The sequence below is a fragment of the Meles meles genome, chromosome 8, assembly GCF_922984935.1.
Source record: "Meles meles chromosome 8, mMelMel3.1 paternal haplotype, whole genome shotgun sequence".
Lineage (NCBI taxonomy): Eukaryota > Metazoa > Chordata > Mammalia > Carnivora > Mustelidae > Meles > Meles meles.
This window is the reverse complement of record NC_060073.1, coordinates 111,393,687-111,415,771: the sequence shown is the minus strand read 5'-3', so window position 1 is coordinate 111,415,771 and position 22,085 is coordinate 111,393,687. Positions and strand designations below refer to the sequence as shown.

At 44.3% G+C, this 22,085-nt stretch overlaps 2 protein-coding genes, 1 long non-coding RNA gene and 1 other non-coding gene across 8 annotated transcripts in view; 1 reads left to right on the top strand and 3 right to left on the bottom strand.

Moving 5' to 3' along the window:
* PPP2R1B (protein phosphatase 2 scaffold subunit Abeta) overlaps nt 1-6,914 on the bottom strand; it is a 32,848-nt gene extending 25,934 nt beyond the window's left edge. For all 3 annotated transcript variants that reach the window (XM_046015688.1, XM_046015690.1, XM_046015687.1), the window contains exons 1-5: nt 6,766-6,914; nt 5,822-5,912; nt 5,342-5,442; nt 1,450-1,682; nt 1,007-1,154 (exon numbers count right to left, since the gene is read on the bottom strand). In XM_046015688.1, the coding sequence (XP_045871644.1) occupies nt 1,007-1,154; nt 1,450-1,682; nt 5,342-5,442; nt 5,822-5,912; nt 6,766-6,879 (687 nt within the window). In that variant the 5' untranslated portion in view covers nt 6,880-6,914. The remainder of the gene's footprint in view (nt 1-1,006; nt 1,155-1,449; nt 1,683-5,341; nt 5,443-5,821; nt 5,913-6,765) is intronic.
* A 1,986-nt stretch (nt 6,915-8,900) lies between these two features.
* On the bottom strand, nt 8,901-15,965 carry LOC123949830. Its single transcript, XR_006820086.1, has 3 exons — nt 15,504-15,965; nt 10,338-10,522; nt 8,901-9,048 (listed from the first exon to the last, which is right to left on the bottom strand). It is a non-coding gene; the product is annotated as an uncharacterized LOC123949830 (long non-coding RNA).
* On the top strand, nt 13,921-14,024 carry LOC123950164. The gene has a single exon (XR_006820161.1). It is a non-coding gene; the product is annotated as a U6 spliceosomal RNA (small nuclear RNA).
* A 2,538-nt stretch (nt 15,966-18,503) lies between the features above and the next one.
* Nucleotides 18,504-22,085, bottom strand: part of ALG9 (ALG9 alpha-1,2-mannosyltransferase) — a 96,032-nt gene continuing 92,450 nt past the window's right edge. For all 3 annotated transcript variants that reach the window (XM_046017156.1, XM_046017155.1, XM_046017157.1), the window contains one exon: nt 18,504-21,819. In XM_046017156.1, coding sequence (XP_045873112.1) covers nt 21,782-21,819 — 38 coding nt within the window. In that variant the 3' untranslated portion in view covers nt 18,504-21,781. The remainder of the gene's footprint in view (nt 21,820-22,085) is intronic.

Here is a 22,085-nt window from a genome sequence, read left to right as displayed (position 1 = left end):
GTAGGCAAATTAAAACCCCGAAAGGATCTTCTAGAGTCCAGAAACTCTGGGCGGATCCTCTGAGCCATCAAGAGAGGCAGTACAGCCTGGATGTGAAGGCTGTGAACTCTGGAACCAAACTGCCTAGATCCTAATCCCATCTCGACTACTGCTGACTCTGCGACCCTGAAAAAGTGACCGCAATTTTTTCTGTTTCCTAGTATGTAAAATGGCGTATCTACCTCATGGGGCTGTTGTGAGGAAAAGTGTTTCTTGTATGTACCCCCCCTTAAGACAGGCTCAGAAAAATTACACACTTAATGTAGGTGCTCCTTATTGTTATTATTTCTACCCCCAAAAGATACAGATCTTTTAGATGATAGATTTAGAATTGCTGTTATACAAAGTTACCCTATACACTCATCCAGAGGATATAGAGGGTCAAACAGTCTTAACACATGCTATGCTTGTTTATCTGAAAGTCAAAAATTCTAAGCAACATTACTTCCCCCATAAATGGCTGCAATGCACAAAGGAATGTTACCCCTTAACATAGCTTTGGTCTTCCCTCCTAACATAGCTCCATTTTTTCCATTAAGATTTTATTCATTTATTTGACAGGAAGAGAGAGAGTGCACGCACACGTGAGCACAAACAGGGAGAGTGGCAGGCAGAGGGAAAGGGAGAAGCAGACTCCCTGATGAGCAGGGATTCCCGACATGGGGCTCAATCCCAGGACCCCAGGATCATGACCTGAACCCAAGGCAGCTGCTTAACCAACTCGGCCACCCAGTGCCCTCCCGTCTACTCTTTGACTCTTCTACTAACCACTGCTAATGTAAGAGAAAATCATGGTCTGGTTAAGAAAGAAAATATAAGGACACTGAGATGGGTCACATTAAACTTTATCCAGCCCAGACTTAAGTATCATTTTGGCAAAAAGGATCCTAACATGAGAACCAAAACTCCCCCTAAAACGTTAGAGAGGAGCATATCCATTTACCTTAAATAGTAAAGGTTAACTTACCTGTTCATCTGAAGCTAGATTAGTGAACAGTGGAACAATTTCACTTTTCACACTGTCCAATTCCAAAACTTTTGCAAATTCGCCCAGTTTGGAAGCAGCAGCACGTCGTACCATTGGCGTATCATCTGAGCACAAGGAACGGAAGTGCCTGGACCAGATCAAATAATGAACATATTTCCTGTCAAACACCATTGATTAAACCCCTCCAACACATACACACAGACACACAGACATTTTAGTGGTTTTCTCTCACAATCATCAGTGGTTCTACTCATGGAAGTAACAAACAGAAAACCACCAGTACATCAACTGAGTAATAGTCATGTCACCTCTTCTTCCTTCCTGCTATCGGCCACTCACTGGTAACAGGGTATTACTGTGTAAATTGTTAGCTAGGAGTTCCCAATAATCCCAAATAACTAAAAAAAACCGCCAGATCTTACTGTCTAATTTCTGCTTTGACAGCATTGGAAGCCCTGGGATAGCAAACGCTGAACAAACCACACGCAGATGTGCGAGAGGTGAACCAATCCCCGCTCGCCAGGCGCTTCACCAGAGGTACAAAATGAGCTTCCAGAGCAACAGGAGTATGCTCCTGAGAGATCTGCCTCAGGGACTCCACGGCCTTGTCTCGAACCACAGTCTCTTCCACAGTCGCCAGACTTTCCAAAGGAGGCTGAAAAGACCAAAAAGGAAAATCAGAGAAGAAAACTTAGGGAATCAGGTTAGCTACAGATTATCACCTTTGAAAGTGACTGAAAGGAGGTGGTACGTGTAAGCAGAACGTTAGCTACAGCACACCAAATGGTTCCTTTCGGTTCACACACTGATAACATATGGCGTGTCCAACCTGAAGACACGACTTCTGTAGGACAGCCAAGATCTCATGTCCCAGATGGCAATTCCCAGATGGTGTCTACAAATGACACAGTGGAGACTTGACACAATATTAATATTACCGCAAGCTGAATGACTAGGTTTAAAAGATACGGAGCCAAATTCAGATAAGATCATGTTTATTTCCTCAAGAGTAAATGCAAAAACATCAGCAACACTGGGCACCACAATTAAATGACGACATCTCATCAGGCCACGGAGCCCACACAGGCTTTGGAATATTATTCTACCATTCCTGGAAATGCAAGTAACCCTTGTCCACTAGCTCCACACCATCAACTTATCTAACATAGGAAAGGCTGAGTACAGAACCTCTTTCTTCAGAATACATCCGGAATCTTGTGAGCCAAACACAGAGCAGAAGTCACTGACAGAATGATGAACAGTACAGACATGGTGGGAATCCTTGTTTGCAGCTTCAGAAACAGAAGAGGCCAAAAGGGCTGGTCTGGACCAGGATCGGTAAGCGAAGAGGACACAGCGCAGTGAAAAGTGCAAGAGGGCTGGTTCTCTGAACCACTACTTCTCTAGGTGTACATTTGAGCTAGGTATATTCAGCACAGCCACGAGCTGCAAATGTTAAAGACAAAATCCACATACAGAACTGACCAAGAGTGTGAAAGAGAATTATGAGTAAACCTAATAATGAGGCTACCTAATAATACATTTCAAAAATTGTTTGATACACACAGAAGTAAAAAGTACTCAACTTTCCTAAGAGGTATTTCAGGAGCCCTTTGAAAAGATACTGCTTTCTTACCTGCTTACGAATGCCTCTCGTGATCTACCCTTGCAGGCACTGAGCTCCTCTCATACAGTATCCCTGGATGGTCTCTATCACCACTGTAACATAAGGCCAAGCTCCCGAGAACCAATCAGGAGTTGTCTCTGGATTTGAATTCTGCCTATTTCTCCGGGCCCTCTCCCTACGGCCCCACCTACCACTCCTGTGTACTCTGGCTCAACACAGCAGCAAGGCAACCTCTTTCACACTTCCAAACCCCTCAGTCAATGGATTACTGTTGCACTGCAGCACGGCACACAGAGGGAAAGAAGGCAGACAGGTTCCTTGCTCTAGCAGACTTTATATTCTAGGGTAGAAAGACAACTGATCAAGAAAACAATCATATGGGGAGGAGTACTCTGTGAAGAAATAGAATAGGATGACGTGGTAACAGGTGACTACGAGGCAATTTCAGGTTGGCTGTTGAGAGAGAGGCCTCTCTGAGAAGATATATTGAAGCTGATCTCTGAATGACAAGGAAGCAGCCACCAGAAGCTCAAAGAACATTAGAGGGAATACCTCTAGGTATTCTCAGGGCAATAATCATAAGGCTTTATTCAAAGAACAGAAAGAAAACCACTATAAATAGAATGAGGTTATATGGGGCGCCTGGGTGGCTCAGTGGGTTAAGTCTTTGCCTTTGGCTAAGGTCATGATCTCAGGGTCCTGGGATCGAGCCCCACATCAGGCTCTCTGCTCAGTGGGGAGCCTGATTCCCCCTCTCTCTCTGCCTGCCTCTCTACCTACTTGTGATCTCTGTCAAATAAATAAAATATTTGAGAAAAAAAATAGAATGAGGTAATCAAAAGGGAACACGGCATGAAATAAATTCATAGGGATAGCTTATTCCTTAGCTTACAAAACCTAAGGTAGGAATTTGGATTTTCTAAGCACCAAGGCAGGAAGTGATCCATTCGCTGGGTGAAGAGTGAACCAGAGGGAGAGGGTGGGAGGCAAGAGTGGAAGGCAACTGGTCAGGACGTTACTATAGTAGTCTCGTGGGAAGATCATCAGGTCTAGGAAGACAAGAGGAAGGGAGAGCAAGGTAGTAGTGGGGAGGAAGGAAAGTGAACTCATTTGGATTGTATACAGAATCTATAGGAATTACTCACGCACTGAATGTGGAAAATGAGGGAAAGAGGATGCAAGAATGCCTTGCTAGGTTTTGGCTTGTCCGAGTGGGTAGACAGTGATGCTATTTACTGAGACAGACTACTAAATGAGAGGCACACTTTAGGGAGAAAATTGAGTTGTTTCAGGCATTTAAATTTGAAATGCCTATTTGACATCCAAGTGGAAAAATCACAGGCAGATATGTGGAGAGATACAAGCAGGTACTTATATTCATAGAGAGGTCAAAAATCACATTTCTACAGAAATCACAAATCAGCATCATATAGACAGCCTTTAAGCCATCAGACATACATCTCTCTCTTGTCCAACTGGTAAATTCCCAGTTATCCTTCAAAACTTAGTTTAGACATCACCCCCCACCAAAAAGGTTTCTCTTATCACCCTGCGTTAATCTCTTTCTCCTTTCTACTATTTAAGTACCTTGTATGTGCTTCTATTCTTCCATCTAACGCTGTACAGTAACTACTTGTTAACACAGAAAGGCAGAGACCTCATTCCATTCACACTGGTCGTCTTTAACATTAACACTATAACTTCAATGACTGATACAGTAGGTTCTCAGTAAATGTCACTGAGTTCCCAATCAAACTGAACTCATCAAATCCACAAAGTCAGAAGCAAACTGTAGGCTTATAATCAAAGATAAAAAGCTAATAAACATTTCCAAGGAGGCTGACTGGTTCAGTCCGTAGAGCATGTGTTTCTTTTTTTTTTTTTTTTTTAAGAATCTTATTTATTTGAGAGAAAGAGAGCACGAGCAAGGAGCTGGAGGGAAGAGGGAGAAGCAGGCTCCCCGTGGAGCAGGGATGCTGATGCAGGGCTCGATCCCAGGACCCTGGAATCATGACCTGAGCTGAAGGCAAACACTTAAACAACTGAGGTACCCAGGCACCCCAGAGCGTATGGTTCTTGATCCTGGGGTTGTGAGTTCAAGACCCACACTGGGTACAGAGATTACTTATATAAAAACTTCAATTAAAAAAAAAAAGCCCCATGGGGCGCCTGGGTGGCTCAGTGGGTTAAAGCCTCTACCTTCCGCTCGGGTCATGATCTCAGGGTCCTGGGATCGAGCCCCACGTCGGGCTCTCTGCTCAGCAGGGAGCCTGCTTCCCCCCACCCCCCTCTCTCTACCTGCCTCTCTGCCTACTTGTGATCTCTGTCAAATAAATACATAAAATCTTAAAAAAAAAAGGCCCTAATAAACCTTTCCCAAATTATGACACTGCTAGATGAGAACTAAGATCTCCAATTGGGGTGGGGGAGCGAGAGAACCCACAAAAACAGTCAACCCCTTTTTCTGCCAATCTCTAAACTAACGAGTAAGTCCACAGAGGCAGAAAAGAAAAATAAGTTCTTATGTTCAGTCTTAAGTGCCTACATTATTTGTTTTCCCAACAGCCAACACTGTGACTATCCATAAAAAAGATCTGCACTAAAAATGCTGTAGTGTTCCTATCACTAAACAATGTATAATTTATACTGGAAAAGCTCTGGAAAAATGGTAGGCACAATATACTTACCAGCAAACAGTGGGCAAAGTCAGGACCTCCCACCAGGCCAGTGAAGTTTCCCAGTTGCTCAGCAAGAGCTAACAGTACCTCATCCTCATCATAAATTGTATCTGGAAATGACAATAACCCAGTACTCATCAACAAGGATAGCTGGCCCAGAACCAGATACTCACACAAAACTAGAAATAGACTCGATATTTAACTAGATAGTCCTGTCACAGTCCTAAGAGCATTCTGGACCTGTTTCACACAATGAATCAGAAAGTGACAATCCCATATCAATTACCTTCCTTCCATTAGCTAAATAGTTACTGTTTTAAATACATCTGGCCATAAGATATGCCTTGTCTTGCTTCTTTTGTACAGAAAGCATCAGGCTCAGTTTAGTATTTAATAGCATGGGTAACAAATTCTAAAAAAGGGTAAGTTTTGAAAGCCACTAGAAAATGGTAATAGCTATGTCTTTCTTTAAACCAAAAAGTCACAAACCTGTAAGGAATGGCAGCAGTTCCGTTCGCGTCCTTTCTACTCCAAGTGCTAGAGCAATTGTTGATAACTTCTTAATACTGTTCAGACGGAGCTTCAAAAAATTTTTTTTAAAAAAGAAAGAAAGTGTAAAGAGTGAAGTAGACAACTGTGATTTAGACCAAAAGATGAAAGTTGCAAACAGGTAGGATAATGACGTACAGTGAGGAGGAGGAAAACCTTCATTTTAGATCTTACTCTACGAGGAACTTTGGGAGCAGTGGGAACACAGCTTCGTTTTAGCCAAAGGAAGGCTTCTTAAGAGCAACAATCAAAGGCCCCATTAGAGAAAGGAAAAAGAATACCACATCCAGGAAGTGAGACAATTTCAACATGAGAACACTTTGGCATCGGTGAAGCTGGTGAAATGGTTGAACATAACCCTCGGCTTTCCAAAGAAAAAAGTTACACCAGAGCTGACACAACGACTCTTCTAGGTTGTTAAGCCACCCCATTCTCTTTGTACCCAACAAGCCAGGCCAGTTTCCAAGCCGAGAGGCAGGCTTTCACCCACCTGCTGCTCACAGGGCCCCTCCGGCATCTCTGCAGCCCACTCCAGCCTCCAGGGGCCCGCGCTACCCTCCTCCCAAGCGCAGGACCCAACGCGCGTTCCCCCTCCCAGCACCACCCGGAAGGGACGCCCTGGCGGGAAGCCGGTGCTCCCACAACCGCCAGGACCGGGTGGGACGCTTCAGGCGCTGGGAGGAGGAGTGCTGGAGAGGCCCCGGGGAAGGTCTGTTCGAGCCAGCGCTGCCCCTCATGGGTCTCTATCCTCCTCCCCATCAAATTTCTGCTCTAAGTCAGCCTCTTCTAGGGCCCCCCAGCCTTCCCCACCGCGGAGCCGGCCTTCCTTCTTCCCACCACACGCCCAATCAGGCCCGCCTCCATGCCCCGGCCCATTCTAGTACCTGCACGTCCTCATTGCGGAGCTCGTCAATTAAAACCGCAATCGGGTATAGCGAATCGTCTCCATCTCCTCCCGCTGCCCCCGGGCCGGTCCCGGGCCCCGCTGCGCCCGCCATGTTCTTTCTCCTCCGGCTCGTCGCCGCCGCCCGCCCCGCGCCCAGGCCCCGCCCCGCGCCCAGGCCCCGCCCCGCGCCCAGGCCCCGCCCCGCGCCCAGGCCCCGCCCCGCGCCCAGGCCCCGCCCCGCGCCCAGGCCCCGCCCCGCGCCCAGGCCCCGCCCCGCGCCCAGGCAGACGGAACTAAGGCCCAAGCTCCCACACCGCGAAGGCGGGGGTGCAGAGTCTCTGCCAGGGTGATGAAGGCACCCGCCCGGACCCCGTTGCGGGAGCTGTACGTTTAAACTCCAGAAGGGTGGGCTGAGAAAGCACATGGAGCCCCCGCATCCTTTACACAGCCGAAAGAAACAGGGGCAGGAATTCACTTTGCTCATGGTGGGCTGAAGAGGTCAGGGACCTACCTGAGTGATGCGAGTTCTGCTCCTAGGACTCAGCTCACCAAAGAGGATGCCCAAGGCCAGGAGGAAAACAGATTTAGCGCCTCCCCTGACTTCATCCTGGCTCTGAGCCACCGGGTCTCCAGCCCTAATTTCCCCCGCTAGCCTCAAGCTTCCACAGAACCCCTCCACCTCTTCCTCTGGCCTGTGAGCCAGAATTGTATCTGGCTCCTGCTCCGTAAGACAAATAACGCGGGCGGTGAGAGAAAATGAACACTGCTGTCCAAACTCCCCAGTCAATATTTTTTTCCGCTTTTTCCATGCAAGCTGTTAAAAACATGCTGCTCTCTTGTTTTTGTGTTTCTTTTCAGTTTGGTACTGGAATGGTGCCTTCTGTTGTTTTTTCTTCCTCCCTCTTTTAGGTCTTTAGCATGCTAGAAGTACAACAATCAAGCAAAACTAGGACAAGCTTTAATCCTTCCAAACTGGGTGGAGTGGCTACTTTGCTTGTACAAGAAAGGCTAAACTGGCCTCCCTAGAACTCCCCGAGTCCTCAAAGGCACCAGGAGGAGGATGCGAAGGTACTGGAGTTTCTTACAAAACTTAATGGAAAGTTTTCCTTCTGAGGGCAGCACAGAAACACCCCCTCTTTTTTGTTCATTTTGGACTCTAATTTCAGCAACTTAGAGTGATAAAATACATATGGTCATCATAATAAGCTCAGAAATGGTAATGGCAGGTCTGATGAATGAAAACATAAAATTGTCAATGAACACAATTTGGGAGACTTTTTTTTTTTTAACACCGCGTTCGTCAGAGTAAACACAGTAGATAGAGACTTTGATAGGAGTGAAAGTTTGGGAACCAATGGACTTGAACAGTAGCTCTCAAATTAGGTCTGTGGATGTATTCTGTAGGGCTCCCATTTGGTTTTCATTTCGGTAATAATTTTTAGATTTATATAAGCGTATCCTGGACTATTTGACTGACCACCTTATAACCAGGACTGCAGCCCTATTTCAAAACTTAGGTTCGCATGTGTGTCCCCGTTACTTTTACACCCTTCTAGGATCATGAGAAAAGAACAGAGGTGGATTTCAAATGAAAATGGTGTTTCCATGCCCAAAATGAAAGCCAAATGACACCATGGAAATGTACTGCAGCAGCATTTCCAACAGAGGAGTAGTGAGAAAACAGGTGTTACAGGTCACTTGGTGGTACAGGCACATTCACCTCCAAAGAAACGGAGTGTTCTCGGGCAACACCTGAGTCACAATACACGGGATAATTCTGTCTCCTGTGGATCTGATTTGTAGATCTATTTTGGGCTTTTAGTGTATAAGAACTATGTATAAAAGAACATTATACTCCTACTTTAAATTTTCAAGTTTAAGTAACATGGTAATAAAAATAATTTAAGTTGGGGGAGCCTGGGTGGCTCAGCCGGTTGAGCGTCTGCCTTCCACTCAGATCATGATCCCAGGGTCCTGGGATCGAGCCCCGAGTCGGGCTCCCCACTCATTAGGGGGACTGCTTCTCCCTCTCCTCCTGTTCATGCTCTGTCACTATCTCTGTTTCTCTCTCTCTTTCAAATAAATAAATAAATAATCTAAGTTGCCTGAGAGTTTTCACGATTCTTTTTTCCTTTAGAAATGGATCCAAATACCATTCAAGGTTGAAAAAAGGGCCAAGAGGTTTTTGGATTTTGTACCTTACCAGTTAGAAGATCGAAGGGTGTTCCTATTGGCATGGTGGGGGAGTGGAATCTGTTCCCTTATACTTGATGTAAAAAGTCTTCAGAAACAGTGGAGGAAGCAAGCAGAGAGAGAAGCACATTAAGTCAGTTCCACACATGTCATCATCTACATGTTAGCCCAAGCATAGATGACCTCATTCTGAACAAAAATTAGCACACTGAATAAACCTGAGCTATTTTGTTTAAAACTCAGATATGCTTTCCTTACCCAAGCACAATGAATTGGATACCTAAGAAATAACTATGATTAAATATGAAATCACAAAGCTGAAAAAAATAGGTGCCAAAAAATTGCCTGGTTTGAGAGTCACCAATTCGAGACTTCAATTCCCACCTCCGTCTCTGACTCACTGTGACCTGCCTCTTCCTATCCCTCAATCCCACTTCCCACCCCCTCACCCCCCAATAAAACGGAGTTAACCACCTCTGGGTCCCTCTCTAGTTACTGTGATGATGTGAGAACAGAACAGGTAATAAACATGGAGATGCTAATAAATCCTTCCATAAAGAAAGTCATTAAAACAGACTACAGCAGAAAGAGGCTATTTCAAAAACTGGGCCAAATGGAAACTGGAACAAAGTCTAAGTCTTTTGGGGAGTGTGGTCCACAGACTATCTGAATCGCCTCAGATGCATGTGAAAAAAATGCATATTCCTGGCTTGCACCCCAAACCCACTGAATCAGAACCCCTGAGAGTAGGGCGGGGCACCTGACTGTGTGCCCTCGTGATTCTAACGCACACAGATATTCCAAAGTCACGGATTCTAAAACATCTGAAAAAACTATTTCCATGTCAACAAGCAGCTGCTCAGGAAGAGACTGAAAAGAGTTTTGGAGGCCGCCTCTTGTCCAGAAAAAGCAAATGACAGCGACAACTGCTTATTGATAAGCAATTCTGTCCCTACTGGCTATGGTTTTTGCCAGATTAAACGGATCCCTCTTCTGCTGGACTCCTGGAAGACAGCAAAGCACGACAAATACAGCCCTGGGGTTCTGAGCTGCGGCCACATCCTCTCTATTCCGCCTCTGGTCTCCTCCCCATGTTCTCCCCTGCCCCACCTTGTGCCCCCCACCCCGATAGACACACACACGAAACTAAATGACCAGGGAGTGCCAGAAGCGGCAGTTGAGATTCAGCTGGGGTTTAAAGCAACACCTGGGAAACAGCGTGACATCCTCAGCACAGAAACACTGGGCTCTGACACCCACATGCAGTTCACACATCTAGTGAGTCAAGGGAAGACAGGGTCAGACTTGCCCCATTCCTGTCACACGAAGAATCGAGAATACGGAGAAGCACAAGCAGATGGGATCAACAGACATCACCTCTTGGGCTTGTAACAGCTCCCAGCATCACAGCAGAAAAGGGTCAGTCCTGAAGAAGTCTGAAGGATATCACAGTCATGCTCTCCAGCCTCCTGCCTCATTGACTCAGCTCGCATCTTCCTCACCATCCTCTGGGCTTTACAAAATAAATGCGCATTCAAGCTGATCTGCTTCAGAGCAACCCCCTGGAAGAGAAGGCCAAGTGCAAGACAAAGACCTGTATGCAGGTGGTTCTCTCATCTCTCAAGGCAGACCCACAAGTGTCCTGCCATTGAAAAGGCAGTCAAGAAATGGTAGATGATAACGAAGTGGTAGTTGGTCCGGTTCACACACGGGAAACCTGAGGCACATGCAGACATTTTCCAACCATCTTCATTTAGCAAGATGACCCTGGTAAACGGATTCCCAGGTCTGTACTTAATCCATTGCAAAGCAGCAATTGTCACCATGGCATTAATGAAATTTTGAATTTATATTTATACAAAAACTGTCTTAATCCTGTGGAACTCAAGTATTTTCACCTCAAATTTTTAATTGCATTTTTATCGCTGGGAATAGTTGACAAAGAAGAAGAGGCTTTGCCTGGAGTCACACAATGAGTCACCATGAATGAAGAAGCTGTGAAACTCATCATGGATTATTATCATTCTAGGCTCATCCTCTCACTCCACGCCAGTTTACCACTACATAGAAAAAAAGGTCTTGGATTTCCAGAGCACAACTTCTCTGGAATTCTTGAGAAAAGCAAATCCAGGAAACGGGACAGCCAGTTCTGATTCAGGGCAATATGCACAGCGGTTAAAATCGGGGTATGTGTATGGCCCAGTTAGTTAAGCATCTGACTCTTGATCTCGGGGTCATGAGTTCCAGCCCCACATTGGGCTCCAGGCTGGGCATGGAGACTACTTCAAAAAAAAAAAAAAAAAAAGTATACATTGAAATCAGGAAAACCCAGACTGACATCCCACCTCTGTCAATTACTAGTTGTGTGACTTTGGAAAAATAACTTACCTTTTCTGAATCTTGGTTTCTACATCTATAGCATAGAGTAGTAAAGTTTACCTCGTGTGGTTGTTAAGATTAAATAATATATTTATAGTGCTGCAATTAGTACCTGACAAGAGTAAGCCCTCAAATATTATCCATTAATAGTTACCTCTGAGGAAGTAGAAGCAGGAAAGAAAACATTCCAACTACTGAGTTCTGGCAACAGAGGGCCAGTATGAAAAGATGAAAGGAGTACACACGACTTAGAGAAGACTTAACTCGAGATCTTCCAGAAGGTTTTCTCACTGGTGAAAAACTAGGGGCAAATCTTTGCTGAGGTCTTTTGGGGTTCTTTCGAGAAATAAGATCCATAAAGGGAAGTGCTTTGTAAAGGAAAAGAGCTACCCAAATGTTAGAGGTTACTGAGCAGCAAACGCTCCCTGAACTGGTGCCCACAACAAACAAAAGAAGAGAACGTCTAGAGATCTGTGCTCAACGTGGGCAGGCCCCCAACTCCGCAAGAACAGCAGCCAGAATGAGTGAGTACTTCCTCTAACCTCAAGGGCATATTTAAGCTACAACAGAGATCAAACAGGCATGGCGACCTTTCTCAAAGGTCTTAGGCCTTTGAGTTCTATTATGGGCTCTGACATTCTTAGGACAGACCCCTGGTTATCCCTGTACATAGCTCAACAAAAACCCTTTGTTACAAAACAAAAACAAACCCCCTTTGTTACAGTGTTAAATGAAAAAGCAAGGTACACAGTGTTACTGAGATTGTGGGGTTTAACTTAAGCTAAAAGTGCTCGGAAATAATAGATCACTCCTAAACAGGTAGTATTAAAATATTTTAAGATTAAAAAAGAGAGAGAGAAAGTGCCAGAACAGTGTACATAGTATCCTACTACTTATTAAAGTAGAATACACTCACATTGGCTTGTGTAAGCATAAAAAAAGGGGGGGTTCTAGAACACACATAAGCACATTGGTTGGTTATGGGAAGGTAACAGGGTACCTGGGGAACAGGATGGAAGGGAGATTTTTCCACACTCAATATATCCACCTGAACTTTTGTATTTTTACTATATACTATATTTCAGATTCTACATGAATTTCACCCATTTTTCTGCCTTTTATCTGTTTCAGGATGCAATCTAGGATACCAATATCCAGGGTATTTATGCTTTTTGAACTATGAACCGTGAAAATTCTTATGTATTCAAACAAACCAACCTTTTGGCTCTTGGTTAGTTACCACACTGTAGACAAGATTCTGCCTCCCCGGCTGGTCTTCCCCCCATGGCATCCATAAATATGGATAATGGACCACTCCTGCCAGCTGCTCCCTTCTAGCCCTGATACGTCCACAGAGTCCACATTTCCTTCTTTCTTATTTTTATAAGCCTCTATATCACCTGTCTTACACTAGCCCCAGCCAACATAAGTAATGGCTTTCAGCATGCAGGCACACTGTGCCCAGGTTCCAACTAGACAGAGGACTGATTTAGCAAAACACAGATTACTTTAAATGTTCCTTGTACCCTGAAAGATTTTTCCTGTACAGTGCCCTGAAGATGTTTATTTTCTCCCACTGTCTTTCCTGATCTGCCCAGCAGATCTATTAGGAAAAATGTCAGAGGAGTAAGAAAGAACCAATACCAAGGCCCCTGGACATGCCACTCACATATCAGCAGAAATTCAGCTGGGACTATAATCAGAAACCGGAATTTTCACTAACTTCTAGGACTTCAGGAAATCAGCTCCCTTTCTGATCTAGCTGTGTGATTAAAATTAGCTGGGCCACACAGTGTTCTAAAAAAACCCCTAGAAAGACTGACTCTGTTATCTGTGTAGTGTTACTTAAACAACCTCCAGCCTATGGTTCCTGGAGGCAGATTAAGAAGGTGGCAAAAAGACTGAAATGACTTTGACTAGGTCACGTTCTTATCTCTGCCTGTCTAATCATTCCAGATACCTCAACATAATATGCAAAAAAGGAGCTCAAGGCCTGTGCACTACAAAGAGGTCTTGAAATAGGGAGTAGGACGTCGTGGTTAAGAGAGAGCCCTGGAGTCAGAATGCCTGGGTTTGAATCCTGGCTTCCTACCTAGGTGATCTTGGGTAAGATGTGTAATACCTCTTGGCATCCAGTTTAAGAAGAGGATAATAACAGTTAACAAACTCACAAGGCTGGTGTAAGAATTATTTGAGGAAAAAAAGCAACTCCAAAAACTCCTGCAAGCTTAAATGCTTAATAGATGTTAGCTACCATTCATATTATTTCTCTGAAGAGCAAATCTGACAATCTAGAGGGTGTAAGAAAGAAAAAAGTAAAGGATGGGGCACCTGGGTGGCTCAGTGGGTTAAGCCCCTGCCTTCAGCCCAGGGCATGATCTCAGGGTCCTGGGATTGAACCCCACATTGGGCTCTCTGCTCAGCAGGGAGCCTGCTTCCCCTTCTCTCTCTGCCTGCCTCTCTGGCTGCTTGTGATCTCTCTCTTTCTCTCTGTCAAATAAATAAAATCTTTAAAAAAAAAAAAAAGGAAAAAGGAAAGAAAAAAAAAAAAAACACCCAAAACTCCCGAACCCAAACCCTCATGCTCGCTTTGCTAGCACCTATTCTAAAATTGGACCAATAGAGAAGATTAGCATGGCCTCTTCCAAGAATGACACGTGAACTCGTAAAGCATTCCATAACTAAAAAAAAAAAAAGAAAGAAAGAAAAGAAAAAAAGTAACCAACAATACATTCCCCATATGGTTCTAAGATAGAGTTCAAAAGTAGGTGTCTATCAGATTTCACACAGATAAAGAAGGAAATCTCCTATATCAAAGAGCTGAACTTGTCTGGTCCTCAAGGCCTGTCTGTGGATACCCTACACTTTTAAAAGTAAATGTTCTGCAAATGTTTGCTTTTCATCCCATGCCCTGAACAGGAGTTCTCAGAGGTATCCTAAGGCCATTACTTTACAAGGGGCGCAGTCCCTGCTAAGCACTAGGATTTTCCTTTGAGCTACGGTGCTGGGGGTAATGTGATGGCATCTGACGGAGGGGAGCACCCTACCCATTCACATATCCTTTGCGTTGCCTCTGACAATATCAGTGAGTAGAGGCAAAGTCGAGGTTGTGTTTAGGACGCCCTTTGCTCATGTTTGGAAACTTGACAACGGGCAAACAGCAGGTAATTACGACTGAAAGTAGCTGCAGATGCTCTCCACCGTCAACCAAAAACATGCCTTTTATTACCCATGAATACCACTGAAGTCATGTTAAAAACTGAAATTAACTGAAAAGAAATTTTTGCAATTACAACAACATAACAGTGCAATGTAGGGATACATATTCTAAGGAAATGTAGCTCAGATATTTCCATTTACACTGAAATCTATACACCAAGAATACAGCAAATACTGAAACAAAATCAGCTTCCTTGAAGAAAAGGAGCTGTGAAATTTTCAGTGAGAATGGGCTGCCCTCTGCTGGGCACTTTGGGAAGCCTTCACGGGGGCTGTCGCAACAAGTTTTCAGAAACAGTGATACTTGGAAGGAAAACAAAACAAAACCGGAAAAAAAAAAAAAAGCCACAAAAAACCATGGCAACAAACTTAAACTTTGGTGTTATTTTTTAGAATATCTCCAGTAATCACAGACTGTGAAAACACAATTATAGAAAAGGCCCAAGGGATACTTTAAAAATTTAAAAAAAAAAAAACCAAAAAACAAAAAACGCCTAAGATCCTTTTATAAATGTAGTGCTGTAAAACGAGCCTCTTTTGCTACAGAACTCCACAAATATTTTACTGGCAAGAAAAAGAAAGAGTGGGAATATATTCTCGGAAATACCGGGGAGGCTGAGAGAGGTTTTGTTAATAGAGGCAAGAAAGAAGCAAGGCCAACGGCTGAATGACACATGGGGTTTTCTTGTTGGTTGAGTGCGCACACTCCAGGCCGCTTCTCTCCAAATGAGATTAACCTTTGCTCTGGTGTCTGTGTGTGCATGGCGGGGTAGGAGGGTAGCGGCAGCTCCAGAGGGACTGGGCCACAAACCAGGGGCACAGCAACCAAGGGGAGGTCTTCACAGCATGTGTCCCAGAGTCGGGGGTATATATAAGGTCTACGAAGCAGGCTCACCAGCCGCCTACACTTGTTTCATTCCGCTCACAAAAGCCACAGGCTCTTACCAGAGCAGACCAAGCGGTGCCGGTCGACAGGGTTTGAACTGGAAGGCCAGGCAGTCTTCCTCAAGGTTGGTTCCCCCTGCTCCAACACACTCCTCCCAATCCATCAATAAAATGGCACTCGAATGGGTCTGAAATTGCCAAAATGGGCCACTTCTCTTTTCCAGATGGGTTGCATTCATATGCGCTGAAAGGATCCGTGGGAAGAGAACTACGGGAAATCATTAACATCCATTAGTGTACATCAGTCTGTATTAGTTAATTGTTTCCCAGAAAGCAGGGCCCAGAGAGAATGGGTAGTAAGGGCAGGTAAGCTTTGAGAGGCAGTTAAAAAAAAAAAAAAAGGTGGGGTTGGGAGGATGGCAAGAGGTGCAGATGGAAGCCTGCACGCATAGCCGGGGACTGTCACTGGAAAAGAACACTGACCATTTTGCCTACTCAATTACCTTGGATCTCTGGAGTGATTATTCGCCTTCCAATCTGTAACGGCCATAGCAGCGGACAGAAAATCACATAAAAAGTCTGTTGTTGGGGCGCCTGGGTGGCTCAGTGGTTTAAGCTGCTGCCTTCGGCTCGGGTCATGATCTCGGGGTCCTGGGATCGAGTCCCGCATCGGGCTCTCTGCTTGGCAGGGAGCCTGCTTCCTCCTCTCTCTCTCTCTCTGCCTGCCTCTCTCCCTACTTGTGATCTCTATCTGTCAAATAAATAAATAAAATCTTTAAAAAAAAAAAAAAAAAGTCTGTTGTTGTTTTTAGTGATGTCAGGGCCCATCTGCGACCACTAACCCAGAATTCCTTGGGGGACCCAAGCAGACAGCGACAATTTTGTAAAGGGTCTCCGGGCAAGTCTGTCACGCAGCTCTGCCTGAGGATCACTGCTGTACGGTCATGTCCTCTCCAGCACTGAGGGGGATGCCGCCGAGGCAGCGAGCAAGCAGACCCAAAGGCACACCCTTCTCATTCGGCAAGCTGAGGTTCAAGACTTAAAACGGTAACTACAGGACAACAGGTAACTACAGGACAACAGGTAACTACAGGACAACAGCAGCCGTTGCCAAACACCAGTTCTGCAGATCAGGGAAGGTCCAAGAGAACCCTCCTATGGTGGGTAACGGCTGGAACCCGTGTTGTACGTCTGTGAAAAACGCTGGGCAGAACACATTTTAATTCACACACTGGAACCATCGAGGGTCAACAGTTCACACTTTCATCTGCAGGCATGTTGTCACACAACAAGCAGCCCAGAAACCAGAAGAAAAGAAAGAAAGAACGAACGAACGAACACAGGAACAAAGAGAAAACACTACTACACTTAAGTATTTTATGAAGACACCTAAGGGTCACTTAAAGCTATTTTTTTTAGTGCACCTACACAGGTAGCGTTATTTAATCCAATTTTTAATCTCATCATGAGCTATTTATATGAAGAAGATACAACAGGAATTCCCAGTCTGTCGTTAAAATTCTGTAACTTCATACCCCATCTCGATTTGCCTTCTTTTGTTTATCAAATCCAGGACTTATGATTTGTTTCAATGTCAGGTCTATGTTAAACTCCACAGCTGAAGAGAGCCAAAACAGCCTTCAGTTTTAAAAAAATCACCTGCTAGTTTGGTATTATTGAATTTGAACGGATCCCTTATAAAGCCATCCTGCAGATAGACTTCCCTTTCCTAACACGCCTGATGGGAATGGAGCACTCCACACCTGGAGGGGAAGCCGTCTGGCCCAAACTCATTCAGAAGGTCTCCTGAGCTAAGTCTGACAGTCCAAAATCAAATAATAATAGAAATATTCAATAAAGGTACCAAATCTCTTTTTAGAAGGAATCTGGGCAATCTGCCTTAGTGTGAAAGTCCGTGTGTGCTCCAAGAGAATTCCTAAAACACACACAATATTGAGCCACATTCACACCTTCCAAACTGCCCTTGGAATACCAGAGGACTTACAACTTGCTACGTTTTCCCTGGTCTAAAAATCTGCCAAAGTGAAAGCAAAAGCTGTGTATTAGCTGCAGGTTTCTTTCTACTTTTTTTCCTCCTTTGTCAACAAACATGTCCACTACCAAAATGTTCAGGGAACTGCACTGAGCTCTGGGAATACACACAAGTGTATCTGTAACGTATGGGCTTTGCCACAGATGTGCCAGCGATGTTCCTGAGGGGCAGGTTTACACGCATTCTGTGCCAAGGTCCCCTGCCTTTAGCAAAGACACTAGGTGCTTGTGAGGGGTCAGGAAAGGAAGTAATCCCGTAGTCTAGAACAGCTTCACAGACAGAGACGGACTCAAGCTGCCCTTTCAAGTCAGAGTGACAGAAGAGAAGGATAATATTCTAGACAGAGAAAAATAAATTAAGGCTGTGGACTTCTCCCTCCTGGAATTATATTAATAAAGCACCCTTCTCTGAAATAAAAATAACAGAATATAACAGAATGACAGAAATAAAACAAACCAAGTTTCATAGGCATTTTGGGTCCTACGGAAAGAAAACTGGTAACCAATAGTATAAAACCAGACAACTACTAAGAGTTACTGGTCATAGGAACAAGGTATGGGAATGATATTAGGAATTCATTCACACACACAAAAAAAACCTTTTATTGCTCCTGACAACCCCCAAACAAAGGGGGAAATTACCTATTAAATACTACCAGATCCACGCTTCTGTGAATGTGAAGACTGTCAGAGTCCAGAGATTTTCCACCCAAAAACCTAGGGTGGATCCTTTTTAGGCACAACACTGACCCACTGAATAATCGTCCCAATGCTCCTGATGCTTGGCTTTTCCACTAGTACAATAACACTAACCCTCATGGGCTTTCATAAACAAAGGCTTCTTCCTAGAGTTTTCTGAATAAGCATTCCAGGCTATTTGGCCAGGGGGAGGCAGGTCTATATGCTGAAGGGTCAGAGTGGTGGAGATGGGAGGAGCTGAGTTTTCATCTCCACCAAAGATTTAAAACCTAGATGCAAAAGAGAAAATATCACCCTAAGAACAAGAAAATCAAATTGCCAAGATTTATTTAACTTTTTCTTTTACAGAAAATACATGTATGTAATATAAACACTGACAAGTGAGATAAAGGACAGGGATCAGGAAGACACATGAATTGGACAAGACTCTTGCTTCAACACTGCTTTGCTTCCTGATTTCATGTGCAGCATGAATTACATGGTCATATATATCGGAGAAAAGAAAGGTAACATTCACCTAGATTTACCAAAACACCAGAGGGCCTCTGAAATCCAACAATGCCACACAGAAGTCTGATCTGTTGCCAAAGGACAAAGCTAAGCCCACATCTATCCATTTACTCGAGGCATTTCATGTAGTAACTTAAGAATTTACATGTGCACTTTAATAGGCTGTGGAGGCAAGGATGAAATCGTGCCTCTTTTCCCTCTTCAGAGAAAATAATTAAAACAAAGCTGCCAGACACTGGGTAGATGACAGCATAATCACGGTGAATGATCTCAACAAATCCCATGAAATGCAACACAATAAAGGACAGCGATTGGTGTTTTGCCCCAACAGTCACTCCAGATCTAATGCTATAAAATCACATGTGGTTTTTAAGGCTCTTCCCCAGAACTCCAACCCAGGAAAAATGACCCAAACAAATGGTTGAGATCAAGAGCCATCTTGATTTACAACAATGTTTCTAAACTTGATTTCAATAATTAAAGAGTATGGGTTCCATTTTCAATGATTATCCCAAGAGATTAAAGTGACTGATTGATCTTTCATCGGAGTGTACCGGGTGATAGGTACACTTTGATGACAGATGCCTAATACAGCATCTAGTTCACTCATGGGGCTCAGTTTCTTAAGATCTGGGGTTCAGATAAGGCTGCTTAAGATCTAAAGATCAGGGGACACCTGGCTGACTCAGTCGGAAAAGCCCGTGATTCTTGATTGCAGGGTTGTGAGTTTGAGTCCCACACAGAGATTACTAAGAAATAAATAAACTTTAGAGATCAGCAAGCCCTGCAACTGCCAAGTACGTCCACTCCCTCGCTCAGCTCCATAATCAAAGTTCTTAGAAGTAATCTGTGGTCCTTCATTTTTCAATACTCAACAACCTGGGGAGAAACGAGTGCCCCAGAGACTACATCTTCATGGTGAGCAGAGTTTTGGTAGCTCATGCTGAACACGGGTTCTCCAGTAGAAAAAGGCTTGTGTGACCAGGTGTTTCAAAACTCTTTCCCAGGCAAATCTGGCCTCCCTGGGGTTGTTGAGATTGAGCTTTTTCTTCAGTGTGGTTATATAACATCACATGAGAAATACTCATTTTTACAACAAAAAACATTCACCTTCACATCCCTTACCCACAGCATTTGGCACAGTGTTCCATCTATTGTGCTCACTAAAGATGGACCTAGAACAGAGGAAACCGAAACCTGGTCTTAAAAGGGGTAGGAACGAATATTCCCAAGGAATCCCTGGATCAACTGTGATCTTTTTTGTGCTCTATTACAGTAAGTTCTTACTCAGAAGGCTTTTTATTTTTTTTTAAACATGGAAGATGATAAAATAGACCAGCACTGTATCACTCAGATCAGGAAAACAGCTACTCACCCTGGACCTCCGTGATGGGGCTCATTTACTTCTGCAAAAAGTAGAGGGCTTTAGCCCTTGTGAATGACAGTATGCTGTTCTGCAGGGAGGACAAGATCTTTCACCAAAAATTCTCTACCCTGGAGTCAGACCACAGATGCTAATATTTGGCTCAGAAAGCAGAGACCAAATACTAGGTTAAATGCCAGAAAACTTTAAAGCAGCAGGTGGGACCCTGGTTTATCTTCACTCTCCAGTTACTGTTCTAAGCTGTCTACACTGAGTTCCTCTCCAATGCTTCAAACCCAGAAATTCCATTAGAGGGATACCAAGGAGGAGACTTGTGTGGGAACCGGCCATTTCCTCCCCTATGACTTCTCTTCTCCTCTCTTGGGATCATTCCTGTTGGAAAGCCCTTCTCCCTGAAAATGAAAGATGAAACCTCTGGAAAATAGCTTTATCCTATATGCAGATACTAGACACAATTACCTTGAGGGAAATAAGGCACCTAGAATAGGACCCCAGATGGCCTATGTGGGAATCCAACGGATAGATCCTGTGGGGCTGCCAGGGAGCAGGGCTTCCAAACACGAGCACTACTTTCCTGCCACAGGCTGGGCTGCATGGTGGGGTGCTGCTGTGACGGACTGACAGGCACAGTGGAGGTTCTGAAGAACTCAAAGAAATACAGGTAAACGTCTTCCTTAAAATAGAAAGTTACATTATCTATCGGGTCTCTGGCCAACACCATCATTCTTCCAAGTGAGGTCTTCAGAGTCGAGAGAGGAAGTAGGAAGAGCACTAGGGGAGCAGTTAGGGGACCCAGATTCCAGTCCTAGCTTTGTTACTGACTGGTCATGTGATCTTGGGCATGCCACTTGACCTTCCCCGTGCCCCCAGCCCGAAGTCATTATCTGTAAAATGGGGATAAAACCACTCGCCTTGTCTGCCTCACGGCATGACTGTGAGGACCAAAGGAGACAATGTGGAAGTGCTTTGTAAACTGTGGAGTACTGTATGTATAGTCACAGTATATGCTTATTACATTTTAATCAGGTCTTTATCATTGCCTATTTGACTAAAAGTGCCCCATGCAGAATGTGCTTTGCAATAGACAGACTCAAAAATCAGTGCTACAGATACACACTGGCCTTTTCCACTAGGGTTGTGATAAAAAGGGAAAGTCTTCATTTCCTCAGAAATGGCCTCAGAATACATGACTTAAAAATGTGAGGCCATCCAAACCTACCAAGTGATAGAATTAATTTTCTCCAAAAATGTCCTGTATAATTATGGCCTGGTCTGTGGATACCTTTCTACAGAGAAGTCTTGAATTCAAGAAACGGCATGCTAAAACTTAAAGGAAACATAGTTACAGTTTGTTGTAAAGGAAATAAAATGAAAATAAGAGGCATCCTATATAACGAAATTAGGTTACAGTTCCTCAAATGGTTGCCTTTTTTCCTGAGATATCTCCAGGACGGGGTCCTAGTCCTGTGAAGTGCTTAAGAGAAGCTTAGTCTTGCACGAGGTGAAAAGGACATGTAGGTTGGCAATTAGGCTGTGCTCATTTTCAGCACTAGGATTTGAACAAGGAATGCTAGGAGCTGCCAAACAGCTTTGGTGGAGAAAGCCCATATGGCCCAAAAGAGGCTTGCTAGTTCTCAGATGCCAGGCCGGAGTATGGAGAAGAGTTTAACGCGGCCATCCAGTTCTGGGATTTTCAATTCTTCCTGTAAGGTGGTTCTGCTCTTCTCCGGTCTAGTAAACAATTGAACAGAAGAAAAACAGTAAGATGTAGAGCAACATTATCTACCAGACTGTAGGGCCTTTTTTTCTGCCCAGCTGCAAAAAGTTTACATGCAGAACAGAGACACAGGCAAGACGTGAATGTGAATGACTCTGGTCAGCCCAAAGCACCCAGATTCCAGCATCCGTGTGAGACCGCCTTTATTACAAATGTTACAAATGATGCCTTGGAGGGAGTCCCGTCAGTGCGATCGCTAGTTAAGAGGATGGTCATCCTT